At 37.2% G+C, this 26,815-nt stretch overlaps 1 protein-coding gene and 1 long non-coding RNA gene across 11 annotated transcripts in view; one reads left to right on the top strand and one right to left on the bottom strand.

Annotated features, from left to right (window-relative positions):
- LOC138711199 (C2 domain-containing protein 5) overlaps window positions 1-26,815 on the bottom strand; it is a 131,190-nt gene that overhangs the window by 14,483 nt on the left and 89,892 nt on the right. For all 10 annotated transcript variants that reach the window (XM_069842575.1, XM_069842574.1, XM_069842576.1 and 7 more), the window contains 3 exons: window positions 25,491-25,732; window positions 23,926-24,051; window positions 21,726-21,872 (listed from right to left, as the gene is read on the bottom strand). In XM_069842575.1, the coding sequence (XP_069698676.1) occupies window positions 21,726-21,872; window positions 23,926-24,051; window positions 25,491-25,732 (515 nt within the window). The remainder of the gene's footprint in view (window positions 1-21,725; window positions 21,873-23,925; window positions 24,052-25,490; window positions 25,733-26,815) is intronic.
- LOC138711202 (uncharacterized) overlaps window positions 18,721-26,815 on the top strand; it is a 32,506-nt gene continuing 24,411 nt past the window's right edge. The window contains exon 1 of the long non-coding RNA XR_011335359.1: window positions 18,721-19,023. This is a non-coding gene — a long non-coding RNA (uncharacterized lncRNA). The remainder of the gene's footprint in view (window positions 19,024-26,815) is intronic.

Below are 26,815 nucleotides of genomic sequence, written 5' to 3'. Positions count from 1 at the left end.
AAACGGCTGAACGGATTTTAATGAGTGACCTCTCATTTTCATGCCTGGCATCCAAAGTTTTTCGGAAAAATAGTAGTTTTCAGTGAAATGTCAATTTTCCTACATAATTTTCCTATTTTCCAAAATCCATCTGTTGTCAGTTTTGAGAACTAATTTTATTGAATCACGGCCGACTTGATTGAATTTCAGAACAAAACACACACTACAATAAACAATAGGCTATTACACGAAGGCCTTGACCTGCAGGATTGCCGACATATTTAGAGCTCAATTCAATTTGTTATTAAAAACTGATTCTGCAGTGTATAATTTTCTGAGTACAGCTGTGTAATGGATATTCAAATCTACGAAACTTGAGGTGGTTTGATGACATTATTACCATTAGAACTTAAATATTATTATAGTTAATATCATGATGCGTCTATTTTTCATTAATTGTACATAATATTGATGGCATGAAAGTGAAACGTTTTGAGGTTATGTAAGTAAATGTAGAGAATATCTTAATTTAGATCTTCATTTCTACAATTTACTGAGTGTCTGCTATATATAACTACAAAATTTAAGTAAGATAATAATATTATTAAAAATGAAATATTTTTATACTTATTAACCCAGTGGGGTTAGGTCTTTTTCATATACTTAATGGCGGTGTAGTGTAGATAATGATGTGTCATTGTCTTCAGTATTGGCTCGAGAGATCACAAAAATTACAGTTCCTAAGGAAAGATCAAAATGTATTACTTACTGATAAAATAAGAGGCCTAGAAAATTTTGTAGTCTCGAGATCATTTCAGCAAGATCTCTTAGTAGGATAAAATGATGTTACGCTCTACATTTCAAGTTCTACATGCATCAGCTATACGAAAATGCTATTGTTCGAAAGCTTAGCAAACCTGACATTTTTTTAACTTTTGCCTACAATCCACAATGACCTGAAATATCTACTGCTATCGTCCTGACATTGATACTTGCGTTTTTGCGTTGAAACTCAAAAACTGAAGTTGGATAGGTTCAAGAAAAAGCATTTGGTCTAAAAAAATCCATTCAGAGGGAGTATGTTTCATTATTATGGAAGCAAATAACTATCAAAAAGACAAGTATTCTTCATTGAAAATAAATCTGAAAAATGTTTATTTGAACGTCTAACGAACTTAGTTTGCAGCAGCATTTGCTGCACAAGCCACTAGTATATTATAAAGATTATTAATATGAACTTAATTTCATTGTTGTATTATAATACCAATGTTGTATTGTTTGAAAGTTTAACGTTACTTGTTTTAAATTTAGTTTTGGTTTGTTTACTTAACTATGTTTTGAATACAATATAATATATTGTATAACAAAGGTGACTAATATGAGCTTAATTTCCTTGTTGTTGGTTTTATTAAATGATACATGTTTGTAGTATGTTTTTAGCTTTGTTAAGATGGCATACTTGATATAATAATCGAAAGTATACAATATATAATCGATACTATGGAATATTCGGGATGGATCGTATAATGCATCTGTTCCAATTCAGGGTTGAAATAATTCGGCTTTAATAAGATAAAACAGGAAATTCCACATTTTGGAGAAATAAGGACTGTACAATTTCTATACAGATACTATACACAGTATTAATTCATGATTACTGAAAAAAGTGTTCTTCTTTATTGTAACCGTTTCAATGCCGATGCGATCTTCGTAATCGGCGAACTCTGTTAATCGTATCGATGACATAAGCTGCTCAACTACATTCAGAGCATTTTCACTTTCCATCAGAGTTATTAACAAATATTGAAACTGCGTTAATAGCACCGTCCTTTCATTTAATTTCAGTAATCATTATACAGGATGTCCCATCTATCTCACTCATCCAAAATAAATGTTTCTTAGGTGCCAAATGAAAAATTCCTCTTCCTTTCACATTAAGCCTGCAGCTTGTAGCGTCCATTCATTAATTCTGTGTTAACGTATCTTTAAATCTCAATGTTGGGCGTTCTAAACTTAAACTTCTCTTCTCTCTTGGTTTCCAGTCTCTAACTCTCTTCTCTAATCTGGTGTCTTCAGTACGAGCAATGCATTCCTTCCAATTAGTTTTCCTCTCCATTATCAAGATGTTGAGATTAAAGATCTGCATCGACTGCATGTCCGTCTGGAGCAAACTCTCAGTGAATCACACCTTCAAAATTCCACCAGACATGTATCATTACTTTGGGGACGAACCGATTTTGTTTGACGACTTTGGAAGGCTGACGAGGATCCTATTCCCTGCATATCAAGGTGAGAAATTTTTTAATTTAATTTATTTTTTGGGTTGTTTTACGACGCTGTATCAACATCTAGATTATTTAGCGTCTGAATGAAATGAAGGTGATAATGCCGGTGAAATGAGTCCGGGGTCCAGCACCGAAAGTTACCCAGCATTTGCTCGTATTGGATTGAGGGAAAACCCCGGAAAAAACCTCAACCAGGTAACTTGCCCCAATCGGGATTCGAAACCGGGCCACCTGGTTTCGCGGCCCGACGCGCTGTCCGTTACTCCACAGGTGTGGACAGAAATGTTTAAATGAACACAAGGATATTTATGTTTCAAAAGTTGAAATCCCTGATCACATATGTATATCAGATTCGCCATTCCCATGTTATGAAATGGCAACACAAAATGAGAACAACCATCAAAGCCCCCATCGCCGAAAAAATATTTTTTGGTAACGACCGCTAGAAGGAAGTACAGTTGCTCCATAAAATTCCATAACGGTTATAACATGATTTCTTTTGCAGTCGCTAGATGGCAGCATAGCGAAACTGACCAAAGTTGTTGCGTTTAAAGTCCATTAGGCTGATCAATCTATTATAGAGTGATCAGGGGTTGAAATGAAACTTTGTTATGTATGATGAATTAAATATTGTTATTATCCTTATATCATAATGCTGTATCTTGAGGAGGAAAGACGGAACAGTCGTGAATGGAACATTTTGACAACGAGGATCATTACTTCATGCTGAGGAAAGCTTAGCGCATAAGATTCATTTTGGTTTTCTATAACTGCGTTGCCGAGGTCTCCGTAATTGGTTTACACTAAAAATAGAAAAAAAAACAACAACAACGCAGAGTACTTTAAACTAAGGTTACCAGAAGTACTCGTTTTTCGGGGAGTCCCCGAAATTTGCTTTTTGTCCACAAATAAAATTCGTTCCCGTAATGTCCCCAGATATCCCCGGAATTTCAATGTTAATTATTATAATTTATGAAAGTGCTGTTGGATATCTTGATGCCTGGATATCTATGGAAAGTGTTTGCTGAAAACTCCTTCACAATGACAAAAATGTGAAGAGACAGTCTATTATTTTTCAAATGTAGATCGACTTGACTTGAGTGAAGATAATTTATTTGATGAAATTTACTGCTTGAAGAAACATGTGACTTCAGAGAAAATAGTATGTGGAATGACGAAAATGCCACATGGTGACATTTTTTTATTTTTATGGTGAGAAAATGATTTCCCGTGCACAAGTCCAGAGGTTGACCTAGGTGTGTCTTTCTGGAAGTAATGTTTCAGTTGAGAGAGTTTTTTCTTCACTGAACATGATTTGGGCATCCAAAATATCCAGAATGATTTTAGGAATTGTTCGAGCCACGTCTGATATCTTAACCAATTTTCAAAATGGCATGTCAGGAATTTGCTGAAAAACTGGAATCCAGAGAAGACATGCTTAAAAAAATTCACTCTTCTGAAAAATACCAGAAGTTTAAGTAGTAGGCAAATAGAATGAATATTTGTATTGTATAAATAGAGTGATTATTTTAACTGAAGGGGTGATAGTCCTAAGCCACATGGACAAAATTTTACAGGAGAGCGTGTTAAAGGAGAGTCCAATGCTATTAGATGCGGTATCATAATTTCTTCCGCGTATATTTACGTCATTTGTCGAGAAATTTTTATAATATTTTACTAGTAGCTTTCCCATGTGTAAAAAATGAAAAAGCACAAAAAAACATTTTTGTTAAAAGCGTGACTTTGTACTAAATCATTCTCCCCTTCAATTGTTTGAAATATGTACAAACAACAAAAATGTTAAAAGTAGCTTTTTCATATGTTTATATCTGTCCCCAAAAATTATAAACATCATAATATATGGCATTTTAAATACGTTTAAGGCTGGTTCACAATGAACCGGAAACGAGAACCAGAACGAGAATTGGAAACTGAGGACGTGAAAGTGAAGATTTTTAATTCACAATAAACCGAGAAGGGAAACTGCTATGCATATCGATATGTACGTCAATAATGATATGTAAAGTCGATATTATGCATTCTGATGTTATAATTGACCAATGACGTTCTCTCATGAGAACAAACCATCCAACATAAACACAGGTTAACCAACTTCAGAATTTATGACACAAAATATTTAAGAATTCAAATCACGTGGTAATCTGGTCATATATACACGTATCATATATTGAAAGTAATTCTACTGAATATCCGAGTTAGGGTACGTGCACGTTGGAGCAACGATAAACGATGAAAGAAACGATCTAGCGACGCTTTGGTATTATCAAAGAATCAAGTGTTCATATCGGAGCAACGAGGACGCGGGAAGCGAACATTTTGATTTATCAGTAGAAGATATTCTATGCATCCACTTAATGAAAGAAGATATATAGGAAATATCAGCAGCTAGGTTCAAGGTTAATATAACTTAAATACGTACAAAATTAAACCCGTTTCTCATCCCAAAGATAGTATAAATTCGTTGTGTTGTGATTGGTTCTTGTGATCACATAACATATGACGAATAAATACACAACTGATCAATTTGCCAATATCTAAAATAATTAATTTAATATGCCGAAATAATAATAAATCCATTAATATTCGGATATACTGATAACCACCGGTAATTATACAAATTAATATTATCTTAATCAGAGATCATATGAACGACAAGAGCGAAGAAAATGGAACTTTTCTTTTTCGTCGCTTTTATCGTGTATCTTCGCTTTTATCGTTACTCCAATATGCACACCTCAATAACAAAGCATGCTTCAATTCTCTCTGATATAGCATCGCTGCTTCTTTTATCGCTTATCGTCGCTCCAACGTGTACGTACCCTTAGTTATAAACGATTCATGAAGAAGAAATTATATCATGGCCTCTTTGCTAGAAAATATACGATGATCAAATATCTTTATTATGGCAACAGAAAAAATCTAGTACGCTGGATTGGAAACGAGAACGGCAAAGTTGAAAATTGGGTAACCTCAAGTACTCGTTCCCGGGCTCCGGCAAGTTTCTTGTTAATTGTGAATGTTCACATTTAAATATAATACATCTTAAAGGCTGGTTCACAATAAACCGGAAACGTGAAAAGGAACTAAAACGAAACCGGTAAAATTGTTAAAATGTGTACATTTAAATGTGAGCATTCACAATTAACGAAAAACTTGCCGGAGCCCAGGATCGGGAACGGAGAGTTGGCCAAGTTTCAACTTTGGCGTTCACGTTTCCGATCACAGCCCACTAGATTCATTCTATTGCCATCTAAAAGCTATTTTGTCGTCATATATTTTGTAGCAAAAAGACCGTGACATAACCCATGCATTATTTTCTGTGCTGTGCATCATGGAGCAAGTTTTATTTGATGAAATTCTAATATTGGGTGTTGAGGAAAATCCTCACGTTTACGATAAGCCTCGTATAAAGATGAGAAAATGAAGGAGAATACGTGGCTCTCAATAGCTGCATCTTTGAAACCGATCGTAAGTGAATCATATTTTATTACTGTATTGGTTGTATTACACATTACATATTCATGCTTCAATTCAATAACTACTGTTGCGTTCATTTTTGTTGTATTACAAATGTTTCTTCTCTAATTATTTTACGTTATGGTAGACTTAAAATAGGTTGTGATAATAAAGATGCATGGACCTAATGAAATGTTTCAGTTGAAATTTCGAAGTTGGTTAACCTGTGTTTATGTTGGCTGCCTTGTACTCTTGAGAGAACGCCATTGGTCAATTATACACAAATAACACCAGAATGCGTAATATCGACCTTACATATCGTTATTGACACTGCCATCGTGATCTAATACAGGCCGTAAGGCAGACCACGTGACTCGCTGAACAGCTGATCGCGAAAGGCGGTCTTTCAACCATATGAATTAGTTGCAGTGCATGAAGAATAACATATATTTCTCTGAAATGCGGTGTAATTGCGTCAGTAAAATTTTAAACAGTGATTGTGAGACTCTTGAGACACAATTTACTTGCAATTTAAGGTATAATATTATTTTTGGCGTGAAAATTACGTTGTTGCAGGCAAAGTTCGTATGTGTAATACCTGCCTTTATTTCGATTAAATATTGCGCCCTTATGTGGTTAAGTGAAATTTTGGTCTTATAAACAGTAGGCTAAATATGTGTAATAATATATACGTGAAAGTGAAACATTGACTGGCATGTAAAGTAAGTTGTGATTAGGCTTAAGTGCAGCGTTACCGATGTTACTCTTGTCTAATCCATTATTGTTACTTTACCGTATTTGTCTTATTAAATTTAAATTATTGCGCCCTTTTTATTTGTGAATAACCTACATTATACGAGTAAATAATACGACGTTTGATAATATACACAATTTGAACTAAAAACGAGATACATATAGTATATTACGAAAAATTATACCCTATAGTTTTCATTACTGTTACAGTATCTAGAATTGTAATTAGTTGAAATAAAGCACTCATGCTTCATTACGAAATTCTTGCACATTCATTTATGCACGTTTCAACAATTTTCAGTTGCATCGCACGCATATTTTAATGTGTTGAAATTATAGGTTATGTTTATTCTATCAGTACTTGCCTTATTTCCATATTCGCAATTATGCATTATAATTAAGCATAACGCTACGTATAACTCATAAATGCAATTTGTCTACACTTCAATTGTATTTATTCGTTTCAGACGGTACTCCAGTCTGAAGTCTGATTAGTTTAATATGTTACTAGGGCTAAACTAGCGCTGAGGTAGTTCCCTTCGTATTCATACATCTTGCATATACAAATTAGTTCGGTTCGTTCAGGATTTTAATATGCCTTGCTTATAGGATCAAATACATCTCCACAAAAAATAAATTCAACTGTTTTCAGTTCAGAAATTACCGGAACTATACCTCAGCGCTACTAAGTAATATAACGTATGTATATTTCATAGGAGGGACTGTGGTGAATTTTCTACCTATAAGTAAGGACGGTAACCGTGTTCTGAGGTTTATCCTAAAAATATATTCTTCTTTATTAAATCTCAAAACAGTTTTCGTTCTCAACTTAAGCCTAAAATGTTGACGCAGATAGGTTATGTTAACATGGTAAATTCTCTTCACATAAAAATAACACAGTTTTATTTATTATTCCTGCCACACTATGCAACACATAAATGGAACTTATGCACATATTACATTGAATAAAAATTTAATTGTATTATTTATTTGTTCCCTACTATACTGGGTTGTAATGAATTGTATTTATCTAACCTACCAGATTAACACACAACTGTACATACACTAATTTCATAGGAGGGACTTTGGTAAATTTTGTACCTACAAGTAAGGAAGGTAGATGTGCTAAATTAAAATCACAATATAAATAATTCTTCTTTATTAAATCTCAAAATAGCTTCCATTCCAAACTTCAAATGTTGATGCAACCAGGTTATGTTAACATGTAAAACTCCGTTCACATTAAAATAACACAGTTTTGTAATTATTTCTGCAACATATTATGCAATAAGAAGTGTGAAGGGGTCTTATACACACATTACACTAAATAAAATTGAGCGCCGACACGCTGTAAAGTAATATATTTCACTCAGCTCCGTATACTCAAATAGAAAAGCCCGACTCATCGAGTGACGTCACGCAACCTGCATTACGGCCTGGTCTAGATCACGATGGCAGTGGTTATTGACATGCATATCGATATGCATAGTCGTCTACGTTCTCGGTTTATTGTGAATCAAAAATGTTCATATTCACGTCCTCTGCTTCTCGTTTTCATTCTGGTTCTCGTTCCCGGTTTATTGTGAACCAGCCTTAACAATTTTTCCGTTCTCGTTTCCGGTTTATTGTGAATCAGTCTTAACTCTTGAAAAACACTATATACTCGCAACACAACCTGACATAACAACGAATGCAATAAAACATTAATGTGCTATGGACTCATCTGAGGACTATATTCCTGGTTAAGACGCGGAAGCACCACGTGAGGTGATGACGTCACACCTTCCTCCCGCAACAAGGTGGTTGGCGGAAAAATGAGTAACTGAATTTTAATTCTCATTGCCACCACTGGAAATGAGGGATGTGGAGGGGGTGGCGAGCGGAAATGACGCGGAGAGCCGGCCCGCGCATCTTCATTTCCGCACATCGGTTCCTCCCGCGCTTCAGTGGCGGAGGCAAAGGCAGTCTGGAGTCTGGTCACGAGGTTCAAGTCTCTCGGATAAATTGACAGTCAGAGGTGCTGCGTGGCCTTTAATTTCTTCGGCCACTCTTTATTTACTCCATCAATGTTGCCATGTCATTCCTTGCGCGACAGCCGCACGACTAAATTATGCTTAATTTACAATGACGCGACATCGTAGTATCGCGTCGCGGACTGGTGTTCACAATTCCGCGACTTGAATCGCTGATTCGTGTTGATTAGGAAACTTAAAATGAAACGATGCCTGCCTTCTCGGTTTTTGGAGTAGAAGAAATCAACATATCATAACTATATGCGGATGACATCTTCGCGATTTGATGATCTGCATATCATTGGCCCTCAAATACAAAAACGTCCAATGCGGGAGACATCCAGCAGAGCGTATAAGCGTAACTTTGAGGTTAGATTTCCCTTTAAGAACTTGGTTCTCTTCCTACGTTCTCTCTTTACGATTTTCGTATTGTAACTTTCACAATGTCCATTAGTTTTAGAAACAAGTCCTGTAATCTGGGATAAATTTAAAAAAAACCTCATTGAGTGGAAGCTCTTTGAGGACAATTTCACGAAGGTGGAAGAATGATATTGGAAAAAAGTAAATTTTCCGAACTTCATGGATTTGTGTATTTCATGTACACAAACAGTAATATAAAGAGTGAATCGTAAGTAATGTCAATTTCATAGGGTTATTCTTTGAGATATTTTAAACAAAAAAACAATATGATTATTGTTTTCGTTTTGCTTCTTCGAGATAAAACTGTTTTATATGAAACATGTCTTACCGTCTTTTAGAAAAACCATTAATTTAATTACCAACATGTTCAATAAATTTAAGAGAGCACTGTATTTTCATAATAAATACGCAGAAATTTGATCTAACAAATGTAAAGTTTTAAAATTCCTTTTCAGAACGAAAATTTACAGTTGTTCAGATGAAATTTCTGCATATTTAAACGACAAGAACTAATTTCTTTATCATAATACACTGCTCTCTTAAATGGACTAAGCATATTGGGAATTAAGTTGATTCAATAGCTTTCCCAAAATACGCCATGAAATGTTTCACATAAAATAATTTTTTCTCGAAAATGAAGCAAAAACGAGCAAAATTATATTAAACTTTTTTGTTTGAAATATCTCAAACAATAACCTCTATAAATGACATTACTCACGGTTCACCCTGTACAATTCAGGGTATCTTTTAACCAGTTCTATCAACATCTCATCTGAAAAAGTATTCAATTTTGTTGCAGACGACGCCGTCATAAACAAAACACATACGCATTCCGGTAACGTCGCGCGGTAAAAGTTAGCTCAATTTCAACTTTCGTCGCGTCGCGATCTCCGTCGTGACGTCATGGAAATCTGATTTCCTATTGGGCCATAATTTATAATAATGTCGTGTCGCGTGTTTCGCGTCATTGTAAACGATGCATTAGTTTACTAGAACTTCCTGAAGTGCGAGGGCACCACGCGATCTCTGCTGACATGGCGACTCCTCAACAGATGACAATCGAGAGTCAACAGATGAAATCGAGAAGCAACTAACTAATAGAGTGACCATACTAAAGATCCGCTCCCACTTAGCGGAATCGAACCGAATCGAATCTGCTGCCACTCACATCTAGTGGAATCGAACCGAACAGTACTTTTCTGTTTTGTCATACAAAAGAGAATAATTCTACACAATATATATATTAATTTTTCTTCGTTCATATTACATTGTGATTTTTGTATACGTACTATTTCAGCAATAATTTTCAATAGTACAAATTAAACCGCCAAGAATGGATGTGGTTCATTGTTTTTTCACGAAGGCTTCATGAGAACTTACGATCGTATCCGAAACAAGAAATTCTATTCCGGCAGTGGAATAAAGGTAAGCGTTCACTACATCGTATCGCCCTCCTCGTACGAATCGCACGCAACGGATATTTTAAGTGCAGTTCGTTCACTGTAACGGCTCCACCTCATCGGATTCCCCTATCAGCTGTTTAAAACATGACGTCGTACGATATTGACATTGCTGAAAACAGAGGAGTTGAGGTTAGGTCTATTAATTACGTCTGTTAGCGAATAAGAATTTGTAATTGCTTCATGCGTCTTAATTGAAAAGGAAGAAACGAAAGAAATATTGGTTACATAATATATTTGCAAGAAATGACTTGATTACTGTAATGGGAACGCCTCAAATTATATAATTCTTCGCAATTTCCTACAAGCGAAATAAGTTTTCCGTCTGCCATTTTGGCGCGACACTGAACATGGCACAACATAATAGTAACAGTTGACCAATTAAAATCGATTTATTAAAGGAGGTCATGATCGCACGCATCGGAGAAGTTGCCCATCCGAGAAACGTGGACGGATTTGCCGTGAGGCGATGCGTCCGATACGATGTAGTGAACGCGGTTACATAACAATTACAGCAAAGATAGTCTTTTTCCGATGCGTGCGATACGATGTAGTGAACGCTTACCTTAAAGGTCCGCTCCCACTTATCGGAATCGAACCGAATCGAAACGAAACGAAAAGTCTGCTGCCACATCTAGTGGAATAGGACAGAACAGTACTTTTGTGTTTTGTCATACAAAAGAGAATAATTCTACAAATATATATTAATTTTTCTTCGTTCATATTACATTGTGATTTTTGTATACGTACTATTTCAGCAATAATTTTCGATAGTAAACAAATTAAGCTGCCAAGAATGGATGTGGCTCTTTTGTTTGTCCACGAAGGCTTCACGAGAACTTACGATCTTATCCGAAACAAGAAATTCTATTCCAGCAGTGGAATAAAGGCCCGCTCCCACTTAGCGGAATCGAATCGAAACGAAAAGTCTGCTCCCATTCACATCTAGTGGAATCGAACCGAACAGAACTTTTGTGTTTTGTCATACAAAAGAGAATAATTCTACACAATATATATTAATTTTTCTTCGTTCATATTACATTGTGATTTTTGTATACGTACTATTTCAGCAATAATGTTCAATAGTAAACAAATTAAGCTGCCATGAATGGATGTGGTTCATTTGTTTTTCCACGAAGGCTTCACGAGAACTTACGATCATATCCGAAACAAGAAATTCTATTCCGGCAGTGGAATAAAGGCCCGCTCCCAGTGGAATCGAATCGAACAGAATTTCTCTTCAAAATGTATTTAAATGGAAGATAGCAGAAAGCGGCGCATCGAATCGAAGCGAATCGAACAGAACAGAATTCATGAGCTAGAATATTTATTCCACTGCCGGAATAGAATTTCTTGTTTCGGGTATGATTGTAAGTTCTCGTGAAGCCTTCGTGAAAAAACAAATGAACCATATTCACTTTGGGTAGCGCAACTTGTTAGTTGAAATTTATTGCTGAAATAGTACAGAAAATTACAATTCAATAATATGAACAAAGGAAAATGAATACATTTTGTTCAGTATTATTCGATAATGTATGACAAAACAAAAATTTTACTGCAATAATTATTCCCGTGATAATGTTTGAAGCGAAACAAGTAAATTAACGGAAACATAAGGTAAAAATTAAAATCCAAAGAAGCCCCATAGAACAAAATCTCAGAATGTAGTCAAATAAAGTGGAAAATTCTCCATGTGCATATCCTTACATCTTTTTGACATTTATTTCTTCCCTTTCTGCCTCTTCACATAGGCTAACTATGCTAAAATCATCATGCGACCCATTTTAGTCTGTACATGCTTCGGTTCGGTTCGAGTTCACTAGATGTGAGCAGCGGCGGTCGTTTCGTTTTGTTTCGGTTCGATTCCACTAAATGGGAGCGGGTCTTAAAACAGCTTCGATATTCCTTAAGTTGTGATCTTTTAATATGTTTAATGTGCTATTTAATAACGCTGTATCAACTACAAACGGATCCTTGCATTTAGGCATGTTTTGTATCGTGAATCTGATGATGACAGGTGGCAATCCTGCCTCAGTCCTACAGTCAGGTGTACCATCCTCTGACGAGTACCTAGTAAGACTCCAGGAGTCCAGAGCCCCAAGTCCCGTCTTAAATCAGCATCGGAAACCCGTACTACCCCAAAAAATTCATCCCAGCTTATTTTTAATTACTGATGATGACAGACGAAATGAGCTGGAGCTAAAGTGTGTTGATGGAATAACAGATGAAAAGGGAAGTACCCTCTACAATGTCTGATTTGAGCACCACAAATTCCATCATGACCTGACCGGGAATCGAGCCCGGCCCGTATGGACGAAAGATTAGAGCGTTAATGCTTGACCCACAGACGCGAAAATAACAAAATGCTATCGAGAATTCGCCATGAACTGCGTCACATTCGTCTTACAGTTGGGGAAAATCTCGGGGGGAGGGAAATTGCGCTGTATCACACACGCACGCACGCACGCACGAACAATGTCACCTAGTTTCGAACAAAAAAATTTATGGTTTATTTAACAACGCTCGCAACAGCAGACGTTACATCAGCATCGCTGGTGTGCCGGAGTTTTGTCCCGCAGGAGTTCTTTTACATACCAGTAAATCTACTGACATGAGCCTGTCGCATTTAAGCACACTTAAATGCCATCGACCTGGGCCGGGATGGAACCTGCAACCTCGAGCACAGAAGGCCAGCGCTATACCGACTAGCTACTGAGGCCGACTCGTTTCGGAAATGAAATACAGTTGTCTTGACTTGAAGTTTTATTTTTATTTCGGTTTACAAATGGAAAGTATGGATCTATGACAAGAGAAATAATTAATAAAGAGCATTAACATAGCCTACTCGTATCTTCTCTTCATATGAAGCGACATTCCGAAATTTAGTCCTAGCTAACAACATATTTTTCACTATATTTCGCTCGAAGTGTATCGTACATGTCCATTAACAATTTAAAATTGCTTAACTCACGATTACAAATCAAACAGGTGGTCGTACAGGTCCGTAGCTGATCTCGATGCCGAGATATTCCTGAGAGAGACCGCGAGGCATGGTTAATTTTATACGCAACTTCAGCGCCCTCATTCCATAGGAAGAGGTGGTGGTGTCATTGGGCGTGGTCACACAAGTTACATTAATTCATGGCCTAGCTAGTACAGTAATAACATTAGAATTCGGCTGTGGCTCAGTGTTCTTACAGAATGCATTTGAAATCCTGTCATTTTTTTTGTTTGTACCCCAGAACGGATGGCTGTCCATGCTAGATGCGCGGAAATACGCGTTCTACCTCAAAGGAAATCAGGTAATCAACCTAATCGGAAATCGAACCCACGCCCAAGCAGGAGAGCAGCTCCTTAGTTCTGAGGTACGCCACAGACTAGTTATGGAATACCCACCCAGACACTGTATCACACTAGTTGACCACAATCCATAGATAATGATGTGGGTGCTACATTTCAGATGATTCGAGGAAATCAAACAGTTCGTGAACTTGGACAAGGTCAAGGGGGGGGGGGGAGGGTATGTCATTCACAGAGCCTCGTTTCATATTTTGTAAAGCAAACTCTTTGAGATGACATATGATGACTATGGAAAGTTGTGGATCGATGTTGCCCTCTTCACTAGCATAGCTATTACCTCCATCTTTTTGTTTTTCTACATTCTTCAGCAACAGAATTAATGTTTTTCCTAATTTTTATTGTAATTAAATTCAGTATTCCCAACCTGCATGACAGTTACAGACTCCTACGATAGTTGTACCAATCAAGTCACTCAACTGCGTACATATTGAGCCAAGCTGGTCTTTACTAACCTTGAAGGAGTGAGCTTTTATGTACTGATTTGCATCACAGGATGACAACACGATTTTTTTGTTTGTACTTTAAAATATGTTGATCTTTCCAGACTCACACAATGTTAACATATTTATGCTCAACCATGCCGAAATGTAGTAATTATACACCTGGTAGCAGTCCTTTAATGCATGTCATTAAAGTACACCTATTCATTAAAGTTCAGGTTTTCGATTATTCTCGGATATGCAATCGAAAGACAACGAGGGAAACGACACAGAGGCTGGAAATCCAATACTGTCGCAGAAGGTTATGTTCTGTTACTATAATAATTAGCTTTAATTGTAAATAATATTCAAATAAATTCAATTTGTCATCTCGTTTTTCAATTCTAAATCAATTTCCAGGTTATATCAAAATTAGTTCATGTTATTCTGTAGAATATAACAAGGTCAATGACATTATTGTTCCTCGGAAAAAATCAATACTTTCGCGTCTGCGCAATCTCACAATTTACGAGCGATGCACAATGTCACTTCCACTCTTCAGTTAGATACGAATAAAATGAATACTTCTGAATAATTTCAAGTTAGAAATATGGTCGAGCATAAAAAGTCGTATGAAACTTGCCTATAATGGTAATTAAGACGCTCGTATGAAAATTATGAAACTCGCTTGTGCTCGTTTCATAAACAAACATACTCGCGTCTTAATTACTATCATTATAGGCTCGTTGCATAATGTACTATTCTGGTCAAATGCTGGTATACAGCACTATATTTTAATGTGCTACTGACTTATACAGATCTCGTCATACTACTGCGTCTTACATTACGAGTAAAATCAGTGGTCTATTCATCAGGGGTAAGAACGTCTTCTTTCACAAGGCAAAACATAAACACAAACAACACTGGAAAACTGCGAACGTTGCAGGACCAAACTTCTCACACTGACAATGGAACTGTTATCAAGCTCATGTCGAAACTTGCTCTCAAACTTACACAATGTCAGATCTTCACAGGAGAAAAGAAAAAGTGTCAGGAGATTTGAGAAAATCCTGATCATTGCGTGTGCAGGAAATAAATAAATAAATAAAATTTGCTGTAAATAATAATAATAATAATAATAATAATAATAATAATAATAATAATAATAATAATAATAATAATAGGGGGAAGTCCTGCAGTACCGACCGCTTAAGGTTTTTGGGTTATAAATAAGAAAACATTCAACCTTTTGACACAATGTAAGTACATATATTATTGAACTCAGTGGTAATTACAAAAAAAATTCAGAAATTAATATTAATACAAAACATAAATAAATTAAATGTCCATAAAATCGATACAATCAGAAAATTGGCAGGCAGTACCGGTCACATATTACTTTTGACAAAAATCACATTCATACGTGTCAGATGTCTCAGGAATGCTGGCACAGGCTTTGTGAGCCCACATTTGGCATGAAGAACATTGGATCCAATCTTCGTCATGAGATTCCCCGCAAAAAATGCATGTAGTTTCCTCCTTTTCGTCATTTATTTTAGTTGTCTTTCTTGAGCTTTTTGGGAAGAATTTTCCTGATAAGGGGCGTTTCACACGCACTAGGCTCTTGACTTCTCTCTTCAGCTTTTCATTATTTTTTTCTTCCAGATATGTCTTGTAAGGACTGGATGTCAAAACCTCACTTCTTTCAGATTTTCGGCGTCGACTAACTTCTCGCTTCTTACTGGCATCCGGAATTGGGCTGAGCTGCTGAATTGTTTCCTTTACAACAGTGGTATCATTAGGCCTATCAGTAGGAGTGGGCCTATTAGGACTAGTCTCATGATGTGAACTCGCCTTAGGTGCAGAAGTCATGTCAGGGAATGGAAGCATAGGCCTAACTGTTGGGCTCTCAGTTTGATCCACGTTCGATTGAGCTTCACCTATGCTCTCTTTGGGAGCACCGATGAGGAATCTTTCATTCATGCGTTGTCGAGGAATGGTGGAATGTACTGACCCCACATTCATACAGAATAGTACAGTAACACTTCTTCCCCCTTCAGCCGAAGTCAGTTTACCCACTTGACAGTTCTGTTTCAGCGAAATAACTTTGAAATGTTTTTGTACAATAGTGACACTAGTTTCGTCACAGTTATAAATTTTATAGGGCGTGAATTCATATTTTTCCATTAGATTTGTAAGACTCTCAAAGAATCGATTGACTTGTGGCTTGTTAAACCCAAATGATCTATTAAGACTTGTCGATTCAGGAGTTCGGAGAGACAAATTCGGGTGCCGTTTCATGAAATCATAATAAAATTGCTTACCAGAAGTCTTTTTGTCACGGTTGAAATGATGAGGAATTTTTAAGGCCTCAGCAAGTTGAAAAGCTAGATTCAAAAACTCTTTCCTTGTGAGTGGTAGTAATCTATCAGACAGATCTTTCACATGATTCAATAGAACTCCTTCGAATTCGGCATTGAACGTGGGTTTAAAACGGCCAAGTACAGGAGTGAGTGTAATTTCCTTACCTCTTTTTAGGGCAGAAACACGAACAATCAACGTATTTTTGGGGATATTGTATATTTCAGCAGCTTTGCAGATAGCAAGTTGGCCTGTTAACACATTCTCTACAGCTTGTTTCATAGAATCTGGATGCCATTTTCCTTTGGAAGGTCTACTTATCACTGGAGGCATCATGAACGTCCTATAAAAATATTAAACGAACATAACTTACATGAAAGAATATGACCGGTACCGCAAGATCAAGAGGTGACCGGTACTGGCTGACACACAGCGAAACATATAATTTTTTTTTTTTTTTCCTATAGCACCATTATGTTATGTAACATGGATCATGCACAAAAGTAATTCATAAATCATGACTGAATCGAATGAAACAAGATTTATAACGATACTTACCGAATTGCCTTGGTGTCAGTCAATTTAGATTTAGTCGATTCGCGCCACAGCAAACAGAAAAGTCTTTCAACGGACTTTGTTAACGAATGAATGTACATTTAAGTTTGAATTATTTACCAGTGATTATTGACTGTTAGAAGTAACGTCCACTACATTTCGCGTCCTGCTAATTGTTGTCGGTATTTAAATACACACACTGACCTGTACTGTATGCTGACCGGCGCTGCAAGACTTCCCCCTAATAATACTTACTTATGGCTTTCATTGTTCATTGCCGCCCTCACATAAGCTCGTCATCGGTCCCTATCCTGAGCAAGATTAAACCAGTCCCTACCATCATATCCCACCTCCCTCAAATCTATTTTAATTTTATCCTCCCATCTACGTCTCGACCAACTCAAAGGTCTTTTTCCTTCCGGTCTCCCAACTAACACTCTATATGCATTTCTGGATTCGCCCAGACCTGCTAAATGCCCTGCCCATCGCAAACGTCTGGATTTAGTGTTCCTAATTATGTCAGGTGAAGAATACAATGCGTGCAGTTCTGTGTTGTGTAACTTTCTCCATTCTCCTGTAACTTCATCCCTCTTAGTCCTATACACCCTTAACCTCTGTTTCTCTCTTAAAGTGAGAGTCCAAGTTCCCCAATAATAATAATAATAATAATAATAATAATAATAATAATAATAATAATAATAATAATAATAATAATAATAACAATAATATTAATAATAAAAATAATAATAATAATAACAATAATATTAATAATAATAATAATAATAATAATAATAATAATAATAACAATAATATTAATAATAAAAATAATAATAATAACAACAATAATATTAATAATAATAATAATATTAATATTAATAATAAAAATAATAATAATAACAATAATATTAATAATAATAATAATAATAATAACAATAATATTAATAATAATAATAATAATAATAATAATAATAATAATAACAATAATATTAATAATAAAAATAATAATAATAACAATAATATTAATAATAATAATAATAATAATAATGATAATAACAATAATATTAATAATAATAATAATAATGATAATAACAATAATATTAATAATAATAATAATAATAATGATAATAACAATAATAATAATAATAATTATTATTATTATTATTATTACTATTTAATACGAAAAAAATTCGTACCGGCACCGGGAATCGAACCCAGGACCTCTCAGCTCTGCGCGCTGAGCGCTCTTTCCAACTGAGCTATGCCAGGACATGATCCACGGCGCCGGCCGAACCCCTCTCGTAATGCTTTTTTAAATGACTTTATGGCCATATTCAACATCAGTTTGTGACAACTGCTAACAGTTAATACATCACATATTCATTTTGTATGAAGTCTCGCCCACCTCACTGAATATTACACGACTACTATGAAGTAGCCAATATGTATTATTACTATTTAATACGAGAAAAATTTGTACCGGCACCGGTAATAATAATATTAATAACAATAACAAAAACAATAACAACAGTAACAATAACAATAATAATAAGTTGATGGATTACGAAAGGTAAGGATTGGTTGAACAAGTGGTGAGGTTGGATGATTCAGGTGTCTTGAGAGTGTGTTTGAAATCCTGGAGGAAGGCTAAAGAAGCTTGGATCTTGTAATTAGAGGAAAGAAACATAGAATGGGATAGAAGAGGACGCATAATATATCTTCAAGGTCGTGGTCAACACTAACATGGCAAATTTAATTCCAGCCAGAAATAATCAAGCATTGAACAAACACAATTACAGCGCCTCTTACCAAGCAGTACACAACAACTGGTTACGTCTAGTTCACAGTGTTAACTGGTTTAGTGGACATTACCCGACTTGCAGCACCACAACATTTACTTACTTGCAGCACAGTGCGTAACATGCTCACATGCAAGAAGCACAAGGTACGTATTTTTTAAATAGCAATAGTTACAGTTCAGCTCTAACCAAAGAACAATACTCCAACACAGGCAAACTTCAGAAGTTTTTCACTTCCGTCTATATATGAGGCAGACAAATTAATGCATTTTCGTCTTTTTTTGTCCACAGACTGCATGTAGACAAATTATCTGCACAAATTATAGTGTTTCAAGTCCACTGAACATAGTCTTTTCGTATATCACAGCATATTTTCGCATTTCTTATGCATGCATCATATTTTCATTATGTTAAAAACCTGTAGGGCATATTAAAATGTAAACCTACTTTTTATTACCAGTATACAGGGTGTACCTAAATTAAATACTCAAACTTCTAGAGATGATACAAGAGACCAAAACAAACGTTTTTTGTTAAATGACATTGGGTCGGAAACTAATTATTGAATGACAAAACCAGAGCATTGTCCCAGCTCCTCCAAGACGTTCCTCTTGACATTCAACATCAGTTGTGGTTTCAACATGACGGTGCAACTCCTCATTTCGCTCGTCTAGTCCGAAGACATTTGAACCGCAGATGCGTTTTAAATGCATGTGATCACATTAAGCAATGTTCAGACCAGCTCAAATTAGCAATATGACATCTTGTTACATGAGCTTCAAAGTGCACTAAGGTTGATGGTGGCAATTTTTAACGTGTTGTGTAAAGAGAAATGGACAATTGAACATAATATACTAGTAAATATCTCTTAATTTACAATCATCTGCACTGTCCCCATTCGTCATAGTTTTCATTGGTTTTCTCCGAAACTGTTGAGAGCAAGACAAATGTTTGTATGTTTTTTCTTACAACTGCCCATACTATCACCCCTCAAAGGATGGCCCTTTCCTCCTGAATCACCCTCTATTTTTAATTACGTAATCCGTAATTGCATGCATATTTATTAGGTACTTAATTAGCCTTAGGGCATGAACGTCCAGGCCTTAATGGTCAGGCCCAGAGACCTGCAAGAGAGCGATGCTTAACGATATCTGAGATCGGTTTTACCGAATGCTCTTCGTGTCTAATCGCTCGAGCTCGCCCGGGGGATCGCTCCCCTCTCGGAACGAGCGCTCGCTTCAACCACTGTACACGAAGCAGTATGCTACAGTACAACGTAGTTCAGCATTGGTAAAAATCGAATGCATTCATTTGATTATCAAAACCATTCGAAATAATAGAAATATTCACAATATCACTCGATTATTCATTGATTTTGCTTACCACCACAACAAGCCGTATGAAGTTACACAAAATATGTACTCGCATAACAGAATGTGTTCCATTTTAAGATAATCATAAGAGCTTCGAGTTCAGAATCATATGACGCAAAAATAGAATGATAAGCTACGAATGTTCTGTGTGGTTGTAGCGTACTGACTCTTCTAACAGCCCCAGTATCTGACCCTGATCTTTATTAAATTAAACACCTGACCTACATGGCGATAAGAAAAAAAGAGTGCTGCTCTCAGGCTATAGACCTACGTATAGAATGAGTAATCGACATACTGCAATGTTATTGAACAATTCATTCATGCATTCGAATGATTTAATCCTACAATGGAATAATCATAGAAATCATTCGATTGTTCTCAACAATTATATATTTTAGTGGAAATTTAATTAATTACACATTTCTCTTTGTTTAGATTGAAAGAGCCTGAAATGATTTTCTGTATAAATATATTTCGTTCCTACTCAGTTTAACATTTAACTTCAAAAACAAACTGAGACACAAATTTAATCGCGATTATAACTGTAAATGCAAATGAAATGTTTGGTTATATTACTATAAAATGTATATAAAACCGAGAAATTACATTTAATACGTGATAACTAAAAATGTCTATCGAAGTATGAAATGCAAATAATAAATTAGTAGCGATATATTTTGTTTCATCTCGAATGTAATATGAACTTTACTCATATTAACTTGGGAATATTTTTATTTTTTATTTTAGTAGGTTATTTTACGACGCTTTATCAACAGCTTAGGTTACTTAGCGTCTGAATGAAATGAAGGTGATAATGCCAGTGAAATGAGTCTGGGGTCCAGCACCGAAAGTTACCCAGCATTTGCTCGTACTGGGTTGAGGGAAAACGCCGGAAAAAACGTTAACCAGGTAACTTGCCCCGACCGGGATTCGAACCCGGGCCACCTGGTTTCGCGCTGACCGTTACTCCACAGGTGTGGACAATCCTATGTTCTTTAAGGTATTCTTATCCCTTACTTCTCCGAATTTAGTCCAAGCAGAGCTAGTAACTGCTTTCCCTTTTTTTCCACTACTCTGACTCTGCTGATTTAACTTTATTTTTGGCATATACTTTTGACATCGTGTCTTGTAATCTTTTACCATCAACAGAGACGGTGTCCGAGCCTCTGCTTGATATCGACGTCGATACTATTGAATCATCTTCAACATTCGTTTTGATGAAACGTACTGATTAGACAAGCCTACAATTCACCTACTGCTTACTGCTACCGGAAGAGCACTCATGAACACCGAGAGCTCGTCGTCAGACACGATCACTCGGTGTGTTGCCTTACTTCGTGATTTATCGGAAATATTCGTATATGATCGTTATTCATTCCGTCAGTGCCTTCCTGGACTGATAACGATATCCCGCGCTCGCTCTCTTGCAGGTCTCTGGTCAGGCCAACCTCAGAGACATGCGAGTGAGCACTCACCTGATTCTTGTGCGGATTATGGTAGAGAACACATTCAGACATGAAGTACGCCACCATTGCATTTCCTCCCAGGGCCGTGACATGTGCTCGCACAATGGCAAGAACCTCCGTCACGAAGCTGTGGACGAAACCACTGAGACCGCCCCCCTGCAAAAGAAAACAGATGGTCAACACATGCACTCAACTGAACCATCTCCTCCAAGGGGGCACAGAATCGGGATTGTAACCGCGACAATAAAAATCAGGAACAGGAACACATCAGGCTAATGTTAATCAAGTGTTTATTATCAGCAGCTGAGTTATTTCACTGTTTCATCAATTGCATTCAAATATAACCAGTGATTTATTTTCCATTTTGTTTTCATTTAAACTCATGTAACTGAGTAGGTATACCAAGTAGGTATATCCTAGATTCTCTTTTATTGCTTAAGTAAAGTAAAGCAAAGCAAAGTAAAGTAAGGTAAAGTGAAGTGAAGTAAAGTAACAAGAAGCATACATAACTTACTAGATCTGTTAAACATTCTGCAACTTTTCATAATTTAGCTGAATAGCTAAATGTATAACTCATGTATATAAGAAAGTTTACAATATACGAGGTCTGTCTAAAAAGTATCCGACCTTAAATTTTCCCGCGCAAAGTAGTGATTCTAAGGCGGCGCCACTGTGCACGGTGGAAGGAGGAACCGTAATGCGCATGCTTGAATTTTTTCACCGCATTCGCTTGTGCCAGTCACTGGCTGGTGGTCGCCAAGTAAGGTGCTGTTCTAAGTGTTTGTCGGATTTAGTTTTCTCGCAAGATGACTGAACGAATTGAGCAAAGATACTGCATCAAATTTTGTCAAAAGCTTGGTGATTCTCAAAGTCAAACAATTAGTAAGATTCAGCAAGTGTTTGGGGAAGATGCGATGGGTGTAACACAAATTAAGGAGTGGTTCAACCGATTCAAAGATGGCCGCACATCAGCGGAGAGTGAGCAGCGTTGTTGCAGGCCCCAAACTGCTCGAAGTGCAGCTGTTGTTGAGAGGGTGCGAAATTTGGTGATGGCAGATCGTCATTTGACCGTGCGGGAGATTGCCGAAGAGGTTGGAGTGAGTAAAGATTCTGCACATGCAATTTTGCGTGATGATTTGAACATGAACCGAGTGGCTGCGAAATTCGTTGTTGTCCCCGGAACAAAAAGACCTCCGTCGTAACGTTGCAAAGGACCTTCTGGACACCGCCAACGCTGATCCTGGGTTTCTGAACACCGTGATAACTGGAGATGAGTCATGGGTGTATGGGCACGACCCAGAAACAAAAAGACAGTCGTCGCAATGGAAGCATCCCGAGTCTCCAAGGCCGAAGAAAGCGCGGCAGGTGCGAAGCAAAATCAAGGTGATGCTGACTGTTTTCTTTGATGTCCGTGGAATTGTGCATCACGAATACGCAACGGAAGGACAAACGGTGACAAAGGAGTACTATCACGATGTTCTCCGGCGACTCCGTGATGCAGTTCGGCGCAAAAGACCAGATATGTGGACGGCGAACAATTGGCACTTGCATCACGACAACGCCCCCGCACATTCATCCCAATTGATCCACACTTTCTTGGCCAAACATGGAATTACAACTGTTCGCCAACCTCCCTACTCTCCAGACCTGGCTCCTTGCGACTTCTGGTTGTTTCTAAAATTGAAGACACCACTGAAAGGATCCCGTTTTGAGAGCAGAGAAGAGATAATGCGGAACGCGACGACGGAGCTGAACACCATTCCAAAAGAAGACTTCCAGAGGTGTTTCCGGCAGTGGAAGGATCAGTGGGCTAAGTGTGTGCAAGCATAAGGGGCCTACTTTGAAGGGGATTAGGGTCCCAACCCCGTCAGGTATTTGAAATATTTTTTCTGGCTAAAGGTCGGATACTTTTTAGACAGGCCTCGTATTATAGTATAACCAGTGAAATGACTTATTTGATTTGAGTAAGTTGATATTCTTCGAGCCTGATCCAACCTGTGATCCTGTTCTTGAATACGCAGTACCTAATTAAGATAATAGCTCGACCATTACCATCCTGAAATATCCTGACGTAAACTAAAATAAACTGGGGTCAGAATTTAATCATAACCTAACTGCGACTGACAGCATCGGCCATAACAAAGTTGTGCACAAGAGCAATGTTGAGCCAGAAGAGCTCAACCACAACATCACACAACAGAACACTCACCTCTCTGATGCACGTGCTCTCCCGGATAAAGAAGAAGTTCAGGTTGCCAAGGTAGCGCTCAATCTTCCCGCCAGGTACGTAAGACAATGGGGTCATGTCTACGCCATACCGTTCTCTTAGGGGAGTCTGAAACAGTACACAAAAAAAATTGGAGGTAGTCATCTCAGAAATGGGACATCCATATACAGTAGTGTGCAAATTAATCCGAACACGACATATTTTTACATTTTCTGTCATTGTTGGCCTCACAGCTGCTCATACCGCTTTAATTGACATCTGTAGTATGTGTAATTCCATTGTTGAAAGTCTGTCATTATTTTTTTTTATAATATGTGACATTTTGCCTGTCGTTTTGTACTTATAAGCATTTCAGTTGTGTTGAAGACTTAATACTGCAATCCTGTGTACATTCTGTCGTCTTCACAAATGGATACAACTCCACGAAAACGGTCTAAAATTATAACATTAGCAGAGCATTCTTCTATGACACAGAGGCAAATTGCTGCAGAATGTCACATCGGTTTGGCTACTGTTAATTCGATCATAAAACGATACAGGGAGACTAGATCCATCACACCCCAGAAAAAAGGAAACTGTGGCCAGAAAAGAAAGACTTCACCTGTAGATGATCGTTTAATTGTCAGGAAAAGTAAATTAAATCCTACACTAACTGCTGTCGACTTAACCCGCGAGTTAATGGCTACCACTGGGGCGAATATTCACGCCACAACAGTGCGGCGTAGGCTTTTGGAAGCTGGACGAAGGGCTCGTAAGCCTATTAAGAAGCAACTGCTAACCCCTGTTATGTGCAAAAAACGCTTAATGTGGGCAAAATTACATCAACATGGACAGTGAATGACTGGAAGAATGTACTTTTTTCTGATGAGTCTCATTTCGAGGTCCACGGCCACCGTGTTTCTTACGTACGGAAAGGATCCGAAAAAGTAACAGCAGCTCATCTCCAACAAGCACCCAAATACCCCACTAAAGTAATGTTTTGGGGTTGTTTTACACATGAAGGGCCTGGAGCGTTAATACCTATCAAGGGAATTATGAATTCTGACAAATATATTCACTTATTGGAAACCAGAATCGTACCCCAGCTGCAAAAATCATTTCCGGATGGCAGAGGTGTGTTCCAACAAGACCTGGCACCATGCCATACGACTCGAAAAACTACAGAATTCTTCAACAAGAAGAATATTCAGGTACTCCCCTGGCCAGGCAACTCACCCGACATCAATCCCATTGAGAACTTGTGGTTAATTTGCAAAAGAATAATGCAAAAAATGGATTGTTCTACAAAGGAGAAGACGATTTCTGCCCTAATTTGTGTATGGTTTCGCGATGAAGAAATTAAGAATATTTGTAGGAAATTAGTGGAATCCATGCCAAATCGTCTCAGAGCTGTTATTAGGAACAAGAGAGCCCACATAGATTACTGAGGTATGTCTTAGATCCTTTTTTTTTTTATCCCGTTTGAGTGTTTTTGCATAAGTAATTACGTTGTTCGGATTAATTTGCACGCTACTGTAGCAGTAGGAACGAAGAACGAAAACACTCACGTGGTGGGGTTTGGTCTGTGGTGTTGTGCTCCTCAAAGGGGAACGTGGTCTGGAGCGCCCCACTTGTGTCTGCGCAGGGGTCACAGCATGGTTCTCAGGTACAACGTGGTCTTCGTCCAGGTTGAAGATCAGTTCACAGTCATCTGTCTTCTTAATGGCTTCTTTGCTTGCTGAAGGAATGATCACTTTCCTCTTGAACTTGTTGCTGGGCTTTTCTGGCTCCCCAAGTCCCAATGCCATTCCTGCAGCAATGGAGTTAAATCAGTAGTCGATTCAAGTCTTTTTATTAAACTCACAGAACCGTGTGTGCATATAAGTCTCCATTTAATAATATATTTTATGCTCGACCATGCCGAAATGTAGTAATTATACACCTGGTAGCAGCCCTTTAATGCACCTCATTAAAGTACACCTATTCATTAAAGTTCAGGTGTTCCACCAATCAGAAAACACCATTGTAGCAATATGAAAGCGCAAGCATCGATTATTCTCGGATATGCAATCGAAAGACAACTAGCAAAACGTTACAGAGGCTGGAAATCCAATACTGTCGCAGAAGGTTATGTTCTGTTACTATAATAATTAGCGTTAATTGTAAATAATATTCGAATAAATTCAATTTGTCATCTCGTTTTTCAATGTCTAAATCAATTTCAAGGTTATATCAAGATTAATCTTTATTTTACTCTCTAGATTATATCAAGGTCAATGACATTTGTTTCTAGGAAAAAATCAATACTTTCGCGTCTGCGCACATCTCACAATTTACCAGATATTGCACAAGGTCAGTTCCGCTCCCCAGTCAGATAAGAGTAACATGAATACTTGTGAATAATTTCAAGTTAGAAATATGGTCGAGCATAAAAAGTCGTATGAAACTTGCCTATAATGGTAATTAAGACGCTTGTATGAAAATTATGAAACTCGCTTGCGTCGTTTCATAAACATACTAGCGTCTTATTACTACCATTATAGGCTCGTTGCATAATGTACTATTTTTTAACTTATGGTATAATCACAAACGTGCAACTGTAAAAAACATTACAATGAGTAGGACACGTGTTGCACATGGATGACAGCAGAAGTGTTAAGAATACATACTCTGCGACATTCAAAGGCAAAAGGCCTCCAGGAAGACCAAGAAATAGATGGAAGGATGAAATTCACAAAAGAATGTCTAGAGTGAGGTGGTGGTAACTGGAGGAGCTAGAAATGGACAGAACAAAGTGAAGGCACTTTGTAGAATCAGTGCAGAGTTAACACACTCCATGGTGCATAATTTATCCACTATCTCACTATTTTTAAGAAAAGTAAGTAGTAAAGAA

Source organism: Periplaneta americana, chromosome 12, assembly GCF_040183065.1.
Source record: "Periplaneta americana isolate PAMFEO1 chromosome 12, P.americana_PAMFEO1_priV1, whole genome shotgun sequence".
NCBI classification, from domain to species: Eukaryota; Metazoa; Arthropoda; class Insecta; order Blattodea; family Blattidae; genus Periplaneta; species Periplaneta americana.
Note: the sequence above shows the minus strand (reverse complement) of the source record. Positions and strands in the feature narration are given on the sequence as shown.